General features: G+C 36.4%; 1 protein-coding gene across 1 annotated transcript in view; it reads right to left on the reverse strand.

Annotated features, from left to right (window-relative positions):
- ly75 (lymphocyte antigen 75) overlaps positions 1–21,486 on the reverse strand; it is a 209,950-nt gene that overhangs the window by 172,148 nt on the left and 16,316 nt on the right. Inside the window, exon 2 of the mRNA XM_039757470.1 lies at positions 8,542–8,913. Within this exon, the coding sequence (XP_039613404.1) occupies positions 8,542–8,913 (372 nt within the window). The remainder of the gene's footprint in view (positions 1–8,541; positions 8,914–21,486) is intronic.

Here is a 21,486-nt window from a genome sequence, read left to right on the forward strand (position 1 = left end):
GGATTTTCCGGAGAGACACATTACCAAAGGATTCCAGTCTTCATCTCAGGTCACTGGATATCGTCCATGTCTCGCAACCATATAGCAAGACAGGAAGCAACAGGACTCTAAAGGCTTGGACCTTCATCCTTTTGCATAGATATTGGGAGCGCCACACACCCCTTTCCAGTTACCTCATGACCCCCAATGCTTTCCCAATCCGTGTAATGACTTCATTGGAAGAATCCCCAGAGAAAGAAATGTCACTGCCAAGGTAAGTAAACCTCTCGACACCAAATATGGCATTAAATGTACCTAATTTCATCAGAAAAGCACATGCAATAAAAATAATACATTTATAACAGAAACTTCTTTCTAAATGATCTAACATTATAAATGGCAAGTCTAACAGTTCCTTGAAAACGAATGTCAAGAATTTGAGGTACTACAGTAACTGGCTGTATTAACAATACAGTCCATTTTATGAATTACAGTGCTAATGTTGTCAGTCAAGACAGAGAGAAGTTTTAAAAAGCCTACTGTAAAATGGAAGTGTCATCACTAAGTTTCAGTGAAACACTGGCAGTATTAAATTAAATTAGTAGTAACATTAGGTATAATTTTGAGGGCAGATGTTGTGCCTGCTCTTATGTTATAAGAGTGTAAATATTTTAATTTGGGGGTATCATTGCCCCCAGTTTCACAACTGGCTCATACTTTTTTTTTCTGACATTACTACATAGCTCCTCTTCAGGTTTTTTGTACTACTTCTGTGTTTTTCTTACAGACTAAAACTGTAAATAATTGAATTTCATTATATTAGATGTCTAAAGAATAGCCTCTCTTTACTCGTCCTCCACACATAGCATTTATTTATTAAAAATCAGTCTCACATAAGATGCTTCACCTCGCATGTAAAGCGGGAGTTTTCTAAAGATATATATCATTTCTAAATGTGTTGTTGTTTCCTCTTAAAATCTGCATACCTGCATTAATATTGGCCATCCTACTTCCTGGTCCACATACTGCATTACATCCATGTATGTAGACTTGAATCTTTGCCAGTCAGATGACACACCAAAGACTTCTGGACAATCATAAACTAGGCTGCCAATCCTTGATATTACTTAATCCTTAATGAATCTTCACAGTTAACCATAGCATCATTTCTAATCCAGCAGAGTTCATCTTGGCACTGAACATCAATGAGGAATTTTCAAGCTGTTTATTGTTTAATAAGAGCAAGTTCTTCATGGTGGTATATGCATAATGTGTTATAATCTTGCGAGTTATAAAAATATGCGGTTGCAATACATTTTTCAGCATCAGAAGCACTAGAGATGATACACATGATAAGAAGTATGACATAGTGACTAAGGACTTCAAATTGTGATACTGACAATGTGTGACAATCATAAAGTCACTTCACCTGCCTGTGCTCCAACTGGGAAACCAAACGAAATGTAACCAATTACATCTCAAATAATCCAAATGCTTGGATAAAGATGTTATCCAAACAAGTAAAAATTAATGAGCAGCAAGGGGATTCCTCTGTGCCTGAGTCACACTGATGTGAGGAGAGGCGTGATTTTGCGCATAGGCCTAGATTCAGATATTTTAACTAACTGGCTACATAAACTTGTCTTTCAGAGCTGAAGCACATCAGTATGATTTTTATGATGAAATGACATTTGAATATTTTTATATTCTACTTTTTGTTCGGTTTTAAAAGCTGATAAACAGCTGTGTTTTTATACATAGGGAAATGCTGTTCCACTTTAGTTTAATTTTGCTGTTACTCAACAGTATTTTTTATTTATAAGGAAATTAAGTATCATCTTTACTCGCTTTTAGTTTATCCTTTACAGCTGACATACATAATTTGTGATTTTTAGGTACAGGGTAATGGTATCTATTTAATATATTTTATTTAAAAGTGAATGCCTTTGCAATCTTTTAATTACACTGTTCCAAAAAGTAGGTACAGGAATGTGCAGAGACACCGAAAATCATTTTTACATTGTTTGTTTTCTCCATTATATTGTCTTCCTAAAAATTTACAATTGTATGTTTGTATTTTTTTTTCTCGCTATTTTCAAGTTTTGTAGTTATTATCTTGATGTTATATGTTGCATTGTTGTTTGTAATTGTTAAGTTATTATGTCTCATTTTTATGTTTTTTGTTATGTATGGAATTGTGTAGTGTCTTTTTAAATGTGCCTCCATTTTGAGGGTGTACCCCACCTTGATGTCACTACTGCTGGATCTCCTCCCTGTTCTGTTCTCTGCAGGATTGTCATTGGAGTTCACTGAAGTTTGTGAATATTACTGTTTTTTTCTTGGATATTTTTGCTTATTTCGATTATTTGCTTTGCTTTCTTGATTTCAAATATTGGCTTGTGTACTATTTCTTTCGATTGTCTTTTAGACAACCCTTTTGCTCTTTTGAGAATTCTTCTTTTTTAATATTTATTTGTAAAGGATCAATATTATTTTTGGTCATAAGCCAGAGTTTTTCTTGGTTTCTCCCCCTTGTAAATTATTTAGATACAGTAACTTTCAGGAATATTTTTATTTTGTATTTCTGTTTGGGTTTGGGGGCAAGGTGTTCAAGGCTAAATCTCTTTTGCGTGGGCCAGAGAAGTTCCTGGTCTGCTTTGTGTGGCAATTTTATAGGCCTCACACCTTTTTCGTAATGTTCCTGACTCCTAGCCACAACAGTAGTACTGTTCAAAGTCTATTGCTGGGAAGGAGAATCTGTACTGAATCAGAATATGGAATGTAGTTAATGTTAGGATGACATATCAGTATTTTAAAAACAAAAATGATACACATAGGGTGGCACGGTGGCACAGTGGTAGCGCTGCTGCCTCGCAGTTAGGAGACCCGGGTTCGCTTCCCGGGTCCTCCCTACGTAGAGTTTGCATGTTCTCCTCGTGTCTGCGTGGGTTTCCTCCGGGCGTTCCGGTTTCTTCCCACAGTCCAAAGACATGCAGGTTAGGTGAATTGGCGATTCTAAATTGGTCCTAGTGTGTGCTTGGTGTGTGGGTGTGTTTGTCTGTGTCCTGCAGTGGGTTGGCACCCTGCCCAGGATTGGTTCCTGCCTCGTGCCGGCTAGGATTGGCTCCAGCAGACCCCTGTGACCCTGTGTTCGGATTCAGCGGGTTGGAAAATGGATGGATGGATGGATGGATGATACACATATACACGGGAGGCTTTTGGGGTCTTAGGTCTCAAAAAGTTAATCACTTTATATTACATGGTACAAGGAAGAGATGACTTCAGTAGGTCTCCAAGTCATTTTAATAAGGCACAATTTCCAGTTTAATGTCACTCTATGGTGTAATTGTATTTACTAGGAATGAGCTTTGATTATTGATAATCTAATAACCCTAACAACACAGTCCACTTTGAATTCTAAAATAAAGAAACTGGAAAATGAAAGGAAAAATACAAAACACACCTCTGAATCAACCGAAATTATACACTTTTACTGTTTTGTAGGCTGGTAGAACAGTAACTAGCCCTATAAATAGCAGCAGCTACAGAATCTGCTTTAACATAACCTGTGACTTACAGTAGTACAAAAGAAATTAGAGAAATTATCCCAAGTTGTAACATCACTATGTGATGAGCAGCATTATGCATGCCTTATCTTACTCTCTGAGCAAATTCTCAACCACAGGAAAATCACTTAACACACTGACACCCACCAATGTGGACACACTATTATTTATTAAAAAAGTTCTAAAAATTATTGGTTGGTTAGCAACTGTTATCAAGTTTTCCCTATAAGCTTGTAGCTTTGTTTTTGCTTCAATGCCTTCTTCAATGTGTAAGCTTGAATTTGGGGTGATATTTTCTGGACAAATGCAAACATTGGAAAATACATTTGAAATTTACTAGTCCTAAATTGTAGTGTTTTTCCATATAATATCCAAAATACAAATACAGTAATCCCTCCTCGATTGCGGCGGTTGCGTTCCAGAACCCCCCGCGATAGGTGAAAATCTGCAAAGTAGAAACCATATGTTTGTATGGTTATTTTTATATATACTGCTCAAAAGAATTAAAGGAACACTTTTTAATCAGAATATAGCATAAAGTCAATGAAACTTATGGGATATTAATCTGGTCAGTTAAGTAGCAGAGGGGGTTGTTAATCAGTTTCAGCTGCTGTGGTGTTAATGAAATTAACAACAGATGCACTAGAGGGGCAACAATGAGATGACCCCCAAAACAGGAATGGTTTAACAGGTGGAGGCCACTGGCATTTTTCCCTCCTCATCTTTTCTGACTGTTTCTTCACTAGTTTTGCATTTGGCTACAGTCAGTGTCACTACTGGTAGCATGAGGCGATACCTGGACCCTACAGAGGTTGCACAGGTAGTCCAACTTCTCCAGGATGGCACATCAATACGTGTCATTGCCAGAAGGTTTGCTGTGTCTCCCTGCACAGTCTCAAGGGCATGGAGGAGATTCTAGGAGACAAGCAGTTACTCTAGGAGAGCTGGAGAGGGCCATAGAAGGTCCATAACCCATCAGCAGGACCAGTATCTGCTCCTTTGGGCAAGGAGAAACAGGATGAGCACTGCCAGAGCCCTACAAAATTACCTCCAGCAGGCCACTGGTGTGAATGTCTCTGACCAAACAACCAGAAAGACTTCATGAGGGTGACCCAAGGGCCTCATGTCCTGAGCCCTGAGCTCACTGCCCAGCAGCATGCAGCTCGATTGGCATTCGCCATAGAATACCAGAACTGGCAGATGCACCACTGGTGCCCTGTGCTTTTTACAGATGAGAGCAGGTTCACCCTGAGCACGTGACAGAAGTGAAAGGGTCTGGAGAAGCCATGGAGAACATTATGCTGCCTGTAACATCATTCAGCATGAGCAGTTTGGTGGTGGGTTAATGATTGTCTGGGGAGGCATATCCATGGAGGGTCACACAGACAGCTACAGGCTTGACAAAGGCACCTTGGCTGCCATTAGGTATCAGGATGAAATCCTTGGACCCATTGTCAGACCCTATGCTGGTACAGTGGCTCCTGGTGCACGACAATTCCTGGCCTCATGTGGTGAGAGTATGCAGGCAGTTCCTGGAGGATGAAGGAATTGATACCATTGACTGGCCACCACACTTTCCTGACCTAAATCCAATAGAACACCTCTGGGACATTATGTTTTGGTCCATCCAATGCCACCAGGTTGCACCTCAGACTGTCCAGGAGCTCAGTGATGCCCTGGCTTAGATCTGGGAGGAGATCCCCCACAACACCATCTGTCATCTCATTAGAAGCATGCACCGATGTTGTCAGTCATGTATACAAGAACACAGGGGCCATACAAAGTGCTGCATACAATTTTGAGTTGCTGCAATTAAATTTTGGCAAAATGGACTAGCCTGCCACATAATTTTTTCACTCTGATTTTTGGGCGTCTTTGAATTCAGGGCTCTGTAGGTTGATCATTTTCATTTCCATCAAACGATGTGGCATCCTTTCGTTCCTAACACATTACCCAGTCTATATCAGTATAGATATCCAGGAGGATTTCTTTTTCCCATTGAGATCTGATGTGTTTTCAAAGTGTTTCTTTAATTTTTTTGAGCAGTTTATTTTAAGCCCTTAGAAACTCTCCCACACCGTTTATAAATATTCTCCGCACAGTTATACAGTAAACCGTCGTTTATCGTGGTTAATCCGCTCCAGACAGATAAAAGAATTTCCACAAAGTAGGATTCTTTATTTAAAAAATCGAATATTTTCGCAGTTAGAGCACTGAAAACCTGTTTACGACCTTCTAAATACGTTTTTTAACATTATTAAGAGCCCTCTAGACATGAAATAACACCCTTTAGTCAAAAGTTTAAACTGTGCTCCATGACAAGACAGAGATGACAGTTCTTTCTCACAATTAAAAGAATGCAAACATATCTTCCTCTTCAAAGAAGTGCGCATCAGGAGCAGAGAATATCAGAGAGAGAGAGTAAAGTAAACAATCAAAAATCAATAGGGCTGTTGCGCTTTTAAGTATGCAAGCACCACGGTAAAGCGGCCGCAATGAAGGGATCAATGTGAAGGTAGCCTTTCAGCATTTTTTAGAGGAGCGTCCGTATCTTCTAAGTAAACAACCTCTGTGCAAACAGCCCCTCTGCTCACACCCCCTCCATCAAGAGCAGAGAATGTCAGAGAGAGTGAGAGAGACAGAGAAAAGCAAACAATGAAAAATCAATAAGTGCTTTTAAGTGTGCAAAGCACTGCGAGGGAAGCATATCGTATATCATTGAGGAGTTTTATTTAATACGTTATATATGCTCTGATTGGGTAGCTTCTCAGCCATCCGCGTCCCTTGTAAGAAATCAACTGGGCAAACAAACTGAGGAAGAAAAAATCCGCGAACCAGCGAAAAATTTGTGATATATATTTAGATATGCTTACATTTAAAATCCGCAATGGAGTGAAGCCGCGAAAGTTGAAGCGGGATATAGCAAGGGATCACTGTACTGTACCGTAATTCCTCGCTATATCGCGCTTTGACTTTCGCGGCTTCACTCTATCGCGGATTTTTTGCTGGTTCGTGGATTTCTGCGGACAATGGGTCTTTTAGTTTATGGTACATGCTTCCTCAGTTTGTTTGCCCAGTTGATTTCATACAAGGGACGCTATTGGCGGATGGCTTAGAAGCTACCCAATCAGAGCATGTATTATATATTAACTAAAACTCCTCAATGATATGCTTCCTGCTCGGTGCTTCATTGTTTGCTTTTCTCTGTTTCTTTCACCCTCTCTGACATTCTCTGCGCCTGACGGAGGGGGTGTTTGCACAGAGGCTATTTGCCTAGAAGATACGGAAGCTCCTCTACAAAATGCCGTTTTATCGCGGTGCTTCGGTATACTTAAAAGCACGTATTGATTTTTTGATTTTCTTAGCGAGCGCTCTCTCTGACATTCTCTGCTCCTGACGGCACTCCTTTGAAGAGAAGATATGTTTGCATTCTTTTAATTGTGAGAAAGAACTGCCATCTCTGTCTTGTCATGGAGCACAGTTTAAACTTTCGAGTAAAGGGTGTTATTTCATGTCTAGAGGGCTCTAATAATGTTAACAGTGTGGGAGAGTTTATAAGGGCTTAAAATATATAAAAATAACCATACAAACATATGGTTTCTACTTCGCGGATTTTCACCTATCACGGGTGGGTCTGGAACGCAACCCCCGCGATTGAAGAGGGATTACTGTATATGGTCTCTAAAATCGATTATCAATGTACTGTTTTGGAAGGTCTTGTTTACCTTGGAACTATTAGCTATACTACCTCTGGATGGGGTTCCAATCAATCAGTGGACACATTCGCTTATAGGGGGTTAATAAAGACTTGCTGTTCACACCAAACTGCACACATTTGTTTGGGGGGAAAAAAAAACGCACAAACACAAAGCACTGGTACTGTATGAGTAAATTCTGGTGCGTTACACCTGATGATCCTGAGATAGATACCAGTCACTTGTGACTCTGCATTGGAATATTTATTGTACTTGAATTGAACTGATACAGTTTCCAGTCAAAATGGATATTTTTTTAGAAGTTGCAAAAATTAGCAAATGTCTTGCTTATGTATGTAAACAAAAAAAGTTGCCTAAAGTGAAGTACAAGTAGTATTATACAGGTCACATTAGTCAAAACCAAACGAGAAGCGTAAACCAGAAAAGATGTTTCTAAAGAATTATTCTCATTTCCCTTGAGTACTAGTCCCTTCACAGTTCTTCACTAAGTTTTTACAAAAGTGAGATGCATGTCCAGTGTAAACAGTCATCTAATTCTTCATGTTACTGGGCACCCAAGAAAAAAACAAAAACATAAAATGGCAATGTGTGTGAAGACAACTCAGATATACAGATAGAGATGGGGGTTGATTTGTTTTCGATCCAATTTTTGTAAAAATTGATCTATTTGTATGGAATGTTGTGTGATTACAGTAAAAATCAATAAAATGTTAAAAAAAATTAAAAGCAACAATAATTAATATTGATCACAAATTAACAAAAAAGATTTAAATTAATTTAATACAGATATTTTTTTTAATGCTCAACTCTGTACATCACATTCTAATTTATACCATTTATAGTTTATTGATTTCACTTTCACAAAGTGTCCTATTTGACAGGCACATACATGATGCTTAAAATTACATCCTCTTACCGAGTTCTGCATATTTAATGAATGAAACCCATTTGAGTAAAGAGTACACTTAACTATGTACCAGAAAGTATTTAAAATCATCTCATTATTAATTAACACAACAAACAAAATATCTCAACCGGTATGTATATGCTAGCCAAGTTTAAAATTGGAGCATTTAACTGAAAACTTCATAAATTGTATTTTTTTTTTTTCAGAGCAAATTTAAAAATAATGAAATAATCTAAATTATTATCCTTTGCATTATTAATGAAAATACCTTCTTTAAATTGTAGAGCATGCATATTTATTTTACCCTTGAAGCCACAATTTTTCACACAGTTTCAAAGACCACAGCAAATTGCGTGAGAAAACAATTACTTACCATGATATGGTGGAACACAAACACTATCAGAAGAGCCACCTCTTCGCCATATAGACCTGTCCTCTGTATCTGTTTTAAGTGTGCTGTCATAGACACTCAGCTTTTTTCCAGATACTGTATAGAGCAAATGCCTACTGCAATGCCACCATAGCATAACCTGTTTGTTATCACAATCAAACAGCTTTGCTGTACTTGACTTTGGGTCCAGTCCCAGGCACTGCTTTGATCCCAAGTTGAAGAGACGGTGGCGTGTGACCCACTTCCACTGCATAGAAGCAGAGTTGTCTGAACATGCTGCCAAACTTACTTGTCCATTTTCAAAAGTTAGACATTTGCCTGAATTTTCTTGTTGGATTGTAAATATTGCATTGCCTATAAAACAAAAACAATATGAATATACAATTTGCTATAATCACATCAGATTTGAGTAATTTAAATAAAGAGAATAGTATAAAGACATGTTTTACAGTTAAACAACAATGAAAATGTGAATGTTGCACAATGATGTGGTACAGAAACACTAAAGGAATTTTAAATTATTATTATTATTTTTTTAAACCTAAAAATTCAGAAAGATAGGAAAAGGAAAAATCTTAAGGTAATTTAATAGATATTTATGAAAACTAGATAAGCTACAATTGTCTATAGTAATCCCATTAACATTTTTAATATAGAATGCCCTAGTTTAAAGGAGTGTGTGCTTAATTAAAGTTTCCCAAGAAAGTACAAATCAATGACTTCAAGTGGAAGGGAAGCTACAGTTATAAATGAATACATCATAATAAAATTATGTAATTTCTGAAATATGGACAAGCAAACAGTTAATCAACTTTTAGTGTTTCACTTTGACAATAACATTATTAAAAATGAAATAGGTGCAAAATAAATATCATTTGATGTTGCGTTGGCCATTACTCTGTGTTCTTCAGACAATATCAAGAGGAGACATCTGCTTGTCTGCACCAGGAGGTAATGAAGCAGGATAATTCTGGCACTTGCACAGGCACTGTAATGTACTACTGTTTGTTCATTTTAAGGGGTCTTAAAAGAAAAAAAAGACAATAGAACTATTTTAGGAAATGTGCCAGTGAAGGTTTGTGTACTCAATAGGCCTTTAAAATGTCTTGCAGTATTGACAGTCAAAATTAGATTATAACAGAACTTCATGCCTAAAGACTATTTTTTTTTCTCTCTTGGTCTGTGCCTTGATTGTTTTGCAGAAAGATGGGGACATCAGCCATCTCTCTGGACATTAATCACTGAACATAAGCACTGTTGTAAGTGGATTCAAAAAAATTGGCATGTAAAACTGGGACAGGAAATATTCTATATTTGACTTAAATGTTAACTGTTCAGCAAAATATATTTTAGGTTCTACACTGCCATAGACCAGAGTTGTTAAGTGTTGAAATCTAAATACCACAAAACAAAAAAGTTCCAATGATTAAAGTGCTATAATAGCTTAATTCTGCAAATTATTCAAAATGCATGCATTACTGAAAGGCTTATGTCCCTGAAAGCCTGACCAAAACTGGCCTAATTATAAAATAACAGTTATGTGCATTTATCTTTTGAAAAAAACTTTTGAAAATAAATAATACTAGGGAGCTTTGCTAGCCAACCACCGTTTTTGTTTTTACAGATACACAATTTTAAGATTTTTTTTTTCTTTGAATTGTTGCTATTTCATTAGTTTCACTTTTATTTCAGAATTTCTGTAAAAACAATATTTGGAATCTTTCGAGTCCCAATATGCTGAATCTTTTTGATGAGGTCAGTGAGACACGCGTTTAATGACTTTTTACATTAATTCAGGATAGCTTTCTCTGTTTGGAATTTCAGCACAGACAAAACGATCTACTGTACATCATCAGCAGTTAATATTATTTTTGCAAAGTAACCAATCAATGCATGCGAGTTAAACTTCGTTTTTGAAATTTTCTTGACTTAAAACTTCAAAGCCTTACAATATTTACATACTTCTGACATATCGCCTATGTCCATATATTCGATCTCTATTCGCCTTTTCATTATTTCTCTGAGTAATAATTTCTCTTTCTTTGCGCTAATGTGATGTTTGCTTTTTCTGTTTTGACAATGTTGTTTTTTTCCGCTTTCATATTCTGCATCTTGCTCTGTATGTGTGTCGTGCCTACGTTATTTTTTTGAGTCTTTTGAATTCCAGTTTTCATTATGTCTAACCTGCTCTGCATGTGTTTGGCCACCTTGTTTCTTAACCTCTTTATGACGTTTTACTTTGTTTTCTACTCTTTTATTTCAGACCTCGCTTTATCCTGCTTTTTTCCCCCCAATGACACCTGGTCCGTGGTGATTACTTTCCCTTTTTCGAGTAATAATTTCCGTTTGTTTGCGCTACTGTGATTTTTACTTTTTTTATACTTTCTAATTTTCCTACTTTAATATTCTTTAACTTTCTCCATATGTGTATCACATCAACTTTTTGAAATTTTTTTAAGCCTTTCGAATTTCACTGCTTTCATAATATCTAACCTGCTCTGCATGTGTCAATGTCCGGATTGGACATGCTTTTTATTCAATTCCACTTGTTCCAGGCTGATAATTACTTTCCTTATTTTCTGAATTTGCACCTAGATTATTCTTTTTTGTCTCTACAACACTTTTGAGTCTCTTTTCTGCACGCCGCGTTCTTCTTTGCTTAGTTCTCAAAGTTTCATTTATAGCTTATTGTCCTTATATGTGCTGAGAGCCCTGGATCTGTGTGTGCTCAAAGCCAAAACACGACCGAGTGTGTTGCTGCCCATGCTCTTATTTGGTTGTAAGTAGGGCGTGTCTTGCAAGAATCTCATGTGCTACGTCACTGCAAGACGGTCCGTGGCCAATCTCTTTAGTCTTGCGGGTCTTTAAAGTGTCTTCCATGATTTTAATGTGAAGATCAGGTCTTGTCGCCCTACTGTTTCTCTCCAAGATTTTTTTTTTTTTATAATAGAGAAAAATAAATAAATAAATACAATACATAATTACAAGCAATCACATCTCAAAAAAATATACAGTACAGTGCGTTTGGCCCATCAACAAAAAAGGAAAAAGCATACTGTACTTTGGTTTACTCATCTCTGCTTTATCATCATTTCACTTCCCTTTTACTCATGGTATGAACAACAACAAAAATGTCTGAATGAAACACTGCAGGCTGCACTGTATGTTGAGCTAGATAAGAGATTTTCATTTTATTAGAGACCTAATGATATTTTCAGATAGGAATCATATCTTAAATGAATGTTTAGTGCATTTTTGCAGTTTGCTGCACAGGTATTCACCACTTAATTAATTTCATTGTCATGGGGATAATGAAATAATTAAGCAAGGAGGATTCTCATAATAAAAACTGACCAACAAAAGAAATAAAAACTAATTTCTTAAACAGGAAGTCACATACAAATCAGAAATAGGAAAATGTATGTGAAAGTATTTAATGTGCATTTTAAAGCCTTTTCATTCAGCAGGCAACAGCTGCATATCAAGTTTAGTGCTGCTACCAAAGATGTATTTTAAGCTAATACTGGAATATTGCTTTCTCCTCTACACTTTTTTTTAGGTCTAAAACTAGTGGCTGCTTTCAGAGTGAAGACTGATTTGAAACCATGTCAAAATCTTACTGAAATAAAGTTATAATATTTAGTACATAAAAGATCTATAGAAGGGGCGGCATGGTGGCGCAGTGGTAGCGCTGCTGCTTCGTAGTTAAGAGACCTGCCTGCGTGGAGTTTGCATGTTCTCCCTGTGTCTGCATGGGTTTCCTCCCACAGTCCAAAGACATGCAGGTTAGGTGCATTGGTGATCCTAAATTGTCCCTAGTGTGTGCGTGTGTGTGCCATGCGGTGGGCTGGGCAGGAGCCCAGGATTTGTTCCTGCCTTGTGCCCTGTGCTGGCTGGGATTGGCTCCAACAGACCCCAGTGATATAGTGGGTTGGATAATGGATGGATGGAAGATCTAGAGAATGATTTTAACACCATGCTAGATGTTGTTCCACCACAGCTCTAAATTGCTCCATCACTCCCTCTCACATGTCTCTCCCAAAAGATGGGTTGCCAAACTTCATACAACAAACAGCATGTTAATTAAATAATATGGCTTCACGTCGAAGATGTGAAGTACCTTAAAGTGTGTTACCCTCATAGTCTTTTGACAATTGTTTTTCAACCCTGTTTGTTAATTAATCTGATAAACATACAGATGGGAGATGTTTGCAACTTGAAAGAACACAACATGTCATTTAAAATATCACTATTTAAAGTAATGACTAAGTATGAGTTTGAATCATTCATGTGAAAACTTTAGCTGGTACGTATCCTAGAATTGGTAAGTAAATCAGATCAGGCAATCTACTTATCAATAAGGTGCCAATTACAATCACCCTCAAAAAATCTCAAGTAGTGCTTTAGTAAATCAGAGCTACAATGCATTGCTTATGAAAACAATAAAACAGTCATAACTTTGCTTATCTGCTTTGTTGCACTACACATGTATGAAGGAACTAGCTTAAGTGTCCAAAAATTAAAATAATTCTTGATCTTGATCTCTATTAGTAACTTGCCTTATTTCACAATTAAAGAGTTTATTGCTCAATTATAAGTATGACAATAATGAATACCCCTTTTTCACTTCGCCACTAACCAAAGCTAGGATGATGCTCTATTTTCAGAGCTTTTACAGTTGTAAGCATATATTCTTATGAAGGTACAACTTGTACAATAACCACAACAAACCTGAGTGATATATATTCAATAAGAAGTAAATTACTATAACATCAATTGTTTTTTAATCTTCCCATGTCTTTGTTTTGCAGTTACTTTATGAAGTATACAAAATCCTTCCCAAACATCATTTTTTAAGCAAATATCATAACCTGAAGCTCTATTTTGCACAAAATGTAAGCACTGCACAAAACAAAACTAAACCAAATATTCAAAAAAGGGAATGCAGATCTTGGCGCAAAGGTGTGTCATCTGCATGAGAACAGAGACTGTGATCATTATGTCACAGCAACTACACCATGACCTCTGTCAAGGCAAAATCATGTCAGAACAGTTTCCACATACAGACCAGGAACCAAGTGTTTAAAAAAAAATACACAATTGGTTCAAAAACCTTTCAACAGAAAAAACCAAATCAAAACAGGAATCGGGACTTGGATTGAGTTTGCTAGCTAAAAAGAGGCAATGTATTTATTATTTGTAATTTGGGGTGCTGTAGTAAATTCTAAGAGTGGGTTAATTCTCTTGTGCTCCTCTCCGAAAAAGAAAATACACACACAATTATTGTTTAATTTTGATATCAACCATCTTAAGACTTTACACTCCCAGAGTGCTATCCCTATGAATCGATGCATTCTCATAACGTGCCAAAAAAAAAACAAAGCATAATGCTTTTAAAATCATTTATAGTGTAAGCCACCTTCCACCTTCCAGGAACTAACCCTCCAAGCATAAGTTTTAACAGGGTGAAAATAATTGTACCTTAAAGAAAACATTTCTGTTTAAGTTCAACAAACACTTTTATAAATATTGGCTTCTGTGATATACGAGCTTTTAATGTTAAGTTGGGGGTACCAATCTTAGTGCTGTATGGGTGCACTGTGCTGTCTATTTATTGAGGAAGGATCAATTCTCTCCTTGTTTTAACATTAAATATTACAATGTAGTAAAAGTACATCAAAGTGTCTTGCTTTTGTAAGAATTTTAAAAAAACATAAGTACCAGAGTTTACTTTTATCACTGCCAAAGTAAACAGCTTATCATAAAAGTATCTGCTAAAAGCCAAAACCACTAGTGTAAACAAAATTAAAAATGCAGCTCCCAGTTTAACTCAATGTTATTGTACAGGTACCATTTATTTGCTAAACTATCATGTTTAAAAAAAATGAAATTAACAGATAATGTGACAGAAAAAACAATGTGAGGCATTTAAGGATGCATGATATGTTCATGTGTACAATAACTGCAATACAATGAAGTGCTTTTTATTCGTAAACAGTAAAATTACTTTTGAAAATGAAAGCATCTAAAAGTATTGTGTCCTAAATATTAAGACTACAATACACTGATCCATCAATTTTATATACCTAGTAATCCTAATTTTTGTATTCTCCAAAACCAGGCTATTCTAGTTAGAGCAAAAATACAGCTCCATGTTCGGATTTATTACAAAAGTGAATTACACACTAAAATCTATCATAGGCAAGATCTAAAGACAAACATTAAAGGCAAAACTGGATAAAAATAACACCAGTAGCACTAAGGTTTATTCCGCTTTGCTGCAATTATTCAAAACAGACTACATAATAGAATCTTTAGAAAGAAAAAAAAAAGAAAAAAGATGCAAAGCTAAAAAAAATTACAAAGCATTCCTGTTTGCAGTGCTACTGAAAACAAATTATGAAATGACTACCTTGCCTTCACAGTAGGTGATTCCTGCTTTCTGTAATTTCCCCTACCATTAAAAAGATGACTAGCCTAGTAAAAACTGCAGGAAAGAAAACTAAAATAAAGAAAGGTGCATGCAAGTTGATTGTAGGTTGTCAAGTCTAAGATAATACCTATCAATATCAATAAATGTAACATACACAGATACTTAACAAAAATGTACCTTTTATATACTCGACAGAAACCAGAAGACATATGTTGAAACACTACAATTGCATTCAATTCTTCAAATCTTTCTAAATATTTGGTGTAATAGGGACAGAACAGAAATCAATTTAGCAAAAAAGCATAACACTGACAAATGACAAGTACAGTACAGAGTTACACAATAGATTAGAATAAGGAAAGAGAAGAAACAACAGATGGAAGAGGAGGGTCGTCTCAAACAGACAGTGAGGCCTAGAGCAGCACTGATGTCACATCTAGGTGTTGTCACAGGCAGATAGTTGCAGGATTCTTGTGTGAAGTGATGCTGGTAGTGTGTAGCATTGAGGTGATGTGCAGTGGATGCTAAAGCAATCAGTAACTTCAGATCTCTCACTAGCATCCTTACCTTTGAGATCACTATTGTGTCCTTTCCTTCTTACAATAAATTTTCCAAAAAGACTCTTTAAATGCCTTATTTGCATCCTCCCTCTTCTGTTTCCCTACACTATCTCCAGAAATTTCTCCCAATATCTGCTTGTGTTCACAGTTTTTCCATTGGTTAATTTTTCTTCCAAACTATTTTAGTTATGCTGCATTCTGTCGTAACTTTCAGCTTGCAACTGATGATAGAATAAATGTGGGACAGATATACTTTCAGTTTAAATAATGCAACTGTTCTCAAGTAAAAATAAGAGTTCATGTGTTATTTTAGCAAAATTGTAAAACATGTATGCAATTATATTTTGATATGTGTGAAGAGGGATTATGGAGTTGGTGTGGTGCAGTGGGGTGGGTTGTGAGGCACAGATAGGGCCCTGGGTGGCCATCTAGTTCACCCCTTGCTTTGAGGCAGATCTTTCGCTGCATGACCACACACTTTGAACACAGGTTTTGCTATGGGAAGCTCAAAGGATTCCATAAACTGTTAATCACATTAACTGTGTCTTAGCACTCATTTTAGCATTTTAATGTTAAGCACAGGTTGCACAGGTTCATCAAAACTGTTATAAAGTTTATTAAAATTTGTAGGCTTGCCTTGTATGAAAATCGTCTTGGTGTCATTTCTGGGGTTTTTATACTCAAATAATACAATGCTGTAGTTATTTTTTTATTGTAGCCTTAATTTAAAAGTTTAATTTTATGCCATGCCTTTTTGGACACTGCCATTTTGTTGTCATGATGTAGGTCTTGGTTGCTATTGGTGTGGCCTCTAAGGTCATGACATTGAGGGATCATTGGTGAAGGGTTAAAAGATCATCTCAACAGCCATTTCCAAGAAAATCCATTTCTAAAACTCCCTGAATGCACATAAAAATAAATTTCTTGACACATGGCTTCTTGTTTTTGTATATATTATACCTTACTCTTTCTCTTGTTACTATGTTTTCAAATAAAAACAAATGTCCAGGGTTGCACTGCTGGAAATAGTTTAAAATTCACAACCATGCTGACATTTTCCATAGGTATATTAACATTTCTTAATGTCAAGTGACATGTAGGCTTATTATAAAACAGTCTGCATCAGCACTTAGCACAGATTCTTTACATTTTTTGTAAGTATCTCTCACATGCAAAACAGACATATTTACAGCTTTATTATACTGTGTTTGCATCTTCCTACCTGGCACTGTGTTAATCTGAAGGGAACATGAGGGACCCAAACGAATGCTTGTATCACTACATTTTAAATATGAGGAACAAGTAGAATTAGGCCAATGTTTAGCCCTATGCTTTTCTTCCACCACACCACCCAAATATCAACACAATAACACCAGCAATATTTTTTAACTAAACTGCATATATTACAAGAATCAAAATATACACAGCTATTTACAAACAATGACAGGCAACAATAAACATAAGATATGTATCTCATTAAACAACTCCCCCAGACAATATACCTATAAATGGTCCTTACTGGTAACAGTGTCTGTAAATCTCAAAGTTTATCACACATAAAAGATGTGATGGATTGGTCCCCTTTTGTGAACTGCTTTATGATAAAGGATTTAACAACCCAGTTCTACCACCAGTATTCTGCAAAAATACAAAAATACGCCCAACGAGGGCAACTGACCCTGCCCATGGTACCCTGAGAAGGCCCACTCCTTCTGGCCAAAGCCCAATGAAAACCAGACCTTCCTGGAAATGGGCATCACTTCTAGGACCGTCCCTAACAGAAGACAGAGTTCCCTACCAGACCTGTTCTTCAGAGCCGATTCATTTGAAGCCAAAGTTAGGCTATTATGGCTACATAGTGTCTGTTTTTCTGTTATGCCATCAACCACTTATTTATTTTCTCTTTTTTTTCTGCTTTGCATTAAACAGTGTGGCACAGTTTGTACCTCAACTTTTCTTTTTGGACTCCTCAAGTAATTCAGCATTCACAAGGGATATACAAATACAGTAAAGTGCAAACTGGAGGAGAAAGACAGTGATTCACACCTCAGTACCAAAACATAGTAGCATGGTTTATGGCAGTGATAGGAGAAATTTTGTGTACATAAACAAAGAAAAATGACAATCAATCATGTTTTAAATATTAGATTGCAGCAACATTACAATTTGAAGTGCAAGTTGTCACACATGCACGTCATAAAGGCACCTTCCCGGCTCATCCAAGGTAAGCTACACCTCACGGGACACAGTCACCAACAGTATCATCTCTTTTTCTACCCACAGCTCCAAGACGACACCCTAAGAGGGTAACTGACTCATCGCTTTCTAGTCAGAGGACTATATATCCAAGGCACTCCTGGAAGGTTGTGTCTTATTTGGACGTAGATCTACCACAGGACGGAGGTCTACGACAGACTAGCATCTGTTTATTTAGCCTTATTATTCCTTTGTTTATTTGTGCCAATGAGTGCTAATTCTGTTGTTCCTTATACCATTATTAAAAGAGGTAACCCAGTTGGCACCCCATCATTTATTCTTTGGAATTCTGTCAAACCTTGCTCTACCACAAGGTATTAAGGAAAGGTCAAAGAAAAACAAGAATATGTAACGTGCACTGATGTAATAATTAAAAATTTACAAATACAAAGCCCACTTGCTGTGGTGGGCTGGTGCCCTACCCGGGGTTTGTTTCCTGCCTTGTGCCCTGTATTGGCTGGAATTGGCTCCAGCAGACCCCCGTGACCCTGTAGTTAGGATATAGCGGGTTGGATAATGGATGGATGGAAGCCCATTTGTACTTCTAAAATTTGGCAGTTTTTAATATTTTCATCTACAATTTGGCAGTTTTTTATATTTTTATCTAATACTCCACGGTTCTGGAAATTATGTGGCGAACACATACAAAAAATCAACATTATTGGAAATCCATCCATACATAGTAAATGTTAACATACCTTTTTGAATTTTCTGTAGCTGGGAGATTTACCTTTGATCAAACTGAGGTAAAAGACAAATATTTTACTGGCATTCCTCTAGCTGAATAGTAAAAAAAGCAATTATACAAGACTTGGTCTCAAAAGAGTCTCAAATGTATGAACAGCTGATTCTTGTGATGAAAGAGATTTACACAATGGGAAAGATTTTTCTCTCAGGTTGCAGTCAAAAGGGTTTAATAAATACTGGCAAATATGGATAAAACTTATTTCTTCAAGATAAATTTTAACTGATGAGAAACTATGTAATGCTATTTACTACTTAGACATACAGATGTTTTTTTGTTTTCTTTCTATTGTACTGTAAAAACAAAGTCTACCCATAACCTCTAACTCTAACTCAGTTTTAGTTACATACAGTACGATACAAACAACTTAGTTTTAGATGGCTACTTTTTGTCTTCTGCATTACTGTATGAGTAGAAATGCATAAATAGCAAATTTCCAAACCTCAATTTTCTAAAAATGACATGTTATAGAGAAACCACATTTCAATAAAAACTATTAGCTTGTAGGCATGTAGCCCAGTGCATTATTAAACAAAGAGAACACACAGGTGCAAATGATCAAAATGTCTTGCTTTGAACCAAACTGAGTAACTTCAACAAATGGGTATAAAAAAATTAAAGTGGGATATGGTCAACCAAATTAAAGGCGATGATGTGGCAGATATAACAGTTTAACATTCAAATCATCAAAAGTGAGCATAGCAACAAGTCACAAGATAGTTACCCTGCATCAGCAAAGTTCCTTCCAAGCAGAAATTTCACAGCAGACAGTAGTTTCAAGATACAGTATACTGTCAGCATTATCCAGAGGAAGCAAAAAGATGCATTATGGGGAAATAAATGACTCGTATAAGTTGTCTTATCCTGTCCTTCCATTATACTGGCCACCTGGACAGCTAAAGATTCTTGTTCATACTGGCCAGAATGACAGTCCCTGCATGCCATCATTACAACATCTAAAAATATCTTAAAATTCCTAGAGATAGAGTGCAGAAATGAGGAGGTTGTAGATAAAGTATTACTGAATCAAAAATGGATTTGTGCATGTAGCAGAGAGAATAAGATCTAGCATACAGGTTGATGATATATTTTTTTTATTATTATTACTGTCTACCAATATAAATGTTTAAACAATTGTTTGATAATCTAACAGTAAAGTACAAGGAATGAGGAAAAAACAGTTTCTTGCTAACCCCAGGGTTTCACTAATAAGAACTGACCAGAAAGCGGCAGTTTTATGACTTAATTGGATTCTTTCTTTCTTGTTTGTTTGAAACTAGAGAAAATCCTGGACTAGGGGTTGAGTCTGCCTGAGCTGTTTCATTGGTGAATGCTGCACCCCAACACTGCAAAGCAGCTAAATTAGAGAGGGGATTGTGTTGGAGCTGTTTTCTTGGGGAGTTTAGGGGCTACAGAGTCGCAGTAAGAGCAGGGCTGCAAATACATGCGGTCTCTTTCTACCATTTACCATAATGGATCAAGGGCATTGCTGCAAAACTAGACCAGAGACTAATCAAACAGCGAGCCACCTGGGAGTACAAGCAAGATATACAGATTATTACCCAGGTTATATGAACATTATTTTGCCAACACTCATTGTAGCTCTGCTTATTATTTTTGGTCATAATATCTATAATTTATAAATAAATGTGTAACTTAACTCCTGTCTGCTCTTTTACTATCGACTTTCCAGGTGTTATAGATATAACAGAGAAGTGGGGGAGAGAAGCTGAACTACAATATCTGACAGTGTGGAAAGAGTATGGAATTTAACACATTCTGATAAAATCTACATAATAGAGACTATAAAAGGAGAAAATTATTACAACAAAACAATGCACTTAATGTGTCTTTAAGGAGTACCCATTATAGTCACCTGAGACTACTGAAACTGGTAAGCAACATTATTTTTTTTTGCTTCTACAGCAGTAGCAGTATGTGTAGAAAGAAGCAAATACTAAAATGATCTACAAATTCTGTGCTCCTCTTTGTCTATTAAGAATATTGCACTCTAAGCCGATTCCTCTATATTTTATACTGATTAAATGGCAAGTCCTATTACCAGTATGAACTTGAATTTAGCTAAAAAAAACTGACATGAAAACCTGTAACTACAGAGGGTCCATAGGACTAGAGTTAAGATCCATTACAATTTGTCCATAATTTAAACACTGCCCATGGTGCACCAAGAAGGCACACTCCTTCTGCCCAAAGCAGAATTCTTAAGAGTTCAAAATGGAATATCTATCTACATATAAATAAAGGAAACTAACACTGATTTTTCTGATCTATTTATTATAACAAAATTGATGATCGTTAAACATTGCTATTAATCACATACAGTAACATTACAATAAGTGCCAGCACAATGTCATAAGAAAATCATTTTATAACTGAGGCACAGCAAACAACAATAATCTAAGGCAATTGTTTTAAGTAAAAGACCACAATTTCCTTTGCTTCACTCTTTGCCCTGTACACACCCACAAAAACAACAGTGGCATTTACACCATAAATGGGACCGTTGCAATGCAGAGTGTGCTGAAGTGAAGGTTTTCTGCTCTCCCATAAAAGTTTAATTAGAAATGTAGCTCTAGCATCAAAATAATTTATATATAAGCATCCACTCTCAGTGAGAGCAGGTCTACTGTTTTTAAAAGTCAGTCCATGAAAGAAAAAAATGGCTATCAAAAAATGCATTATGGAGAATATTGCAGGCAGCCAAAACATCACCAAGTCGTGTTTTGAAATGCTCAGATAGGCTAATGATTCAATATTCTACAACTGTACAATTTAAAGCACTGAAAAATGCTTTAAAACATTTGAGCAGATCTTGCCTCCTTAATTAGCATATTTCTGTGCTCCTGTGTTGTTTTTGAAGTACTCACGTTAAACTAGCATTCATTAAACACCTAAGTAACTACTTTGTTGCT

Source organism: Polypterus senegalus, chromosome 6 (assembly GCF_016835505.1).
Source record: "Polypterus senegalus isolate Bchr_013 chromosome 6, ASM1683550v1, whole genome shotgun sequence".
Taxonomy (NCBI): Eukaryota; Metazoa; Chordata; class Cladistia; order Polypteriformes; family Polypteridae; genus Polypterus; species Polypterus senegalus.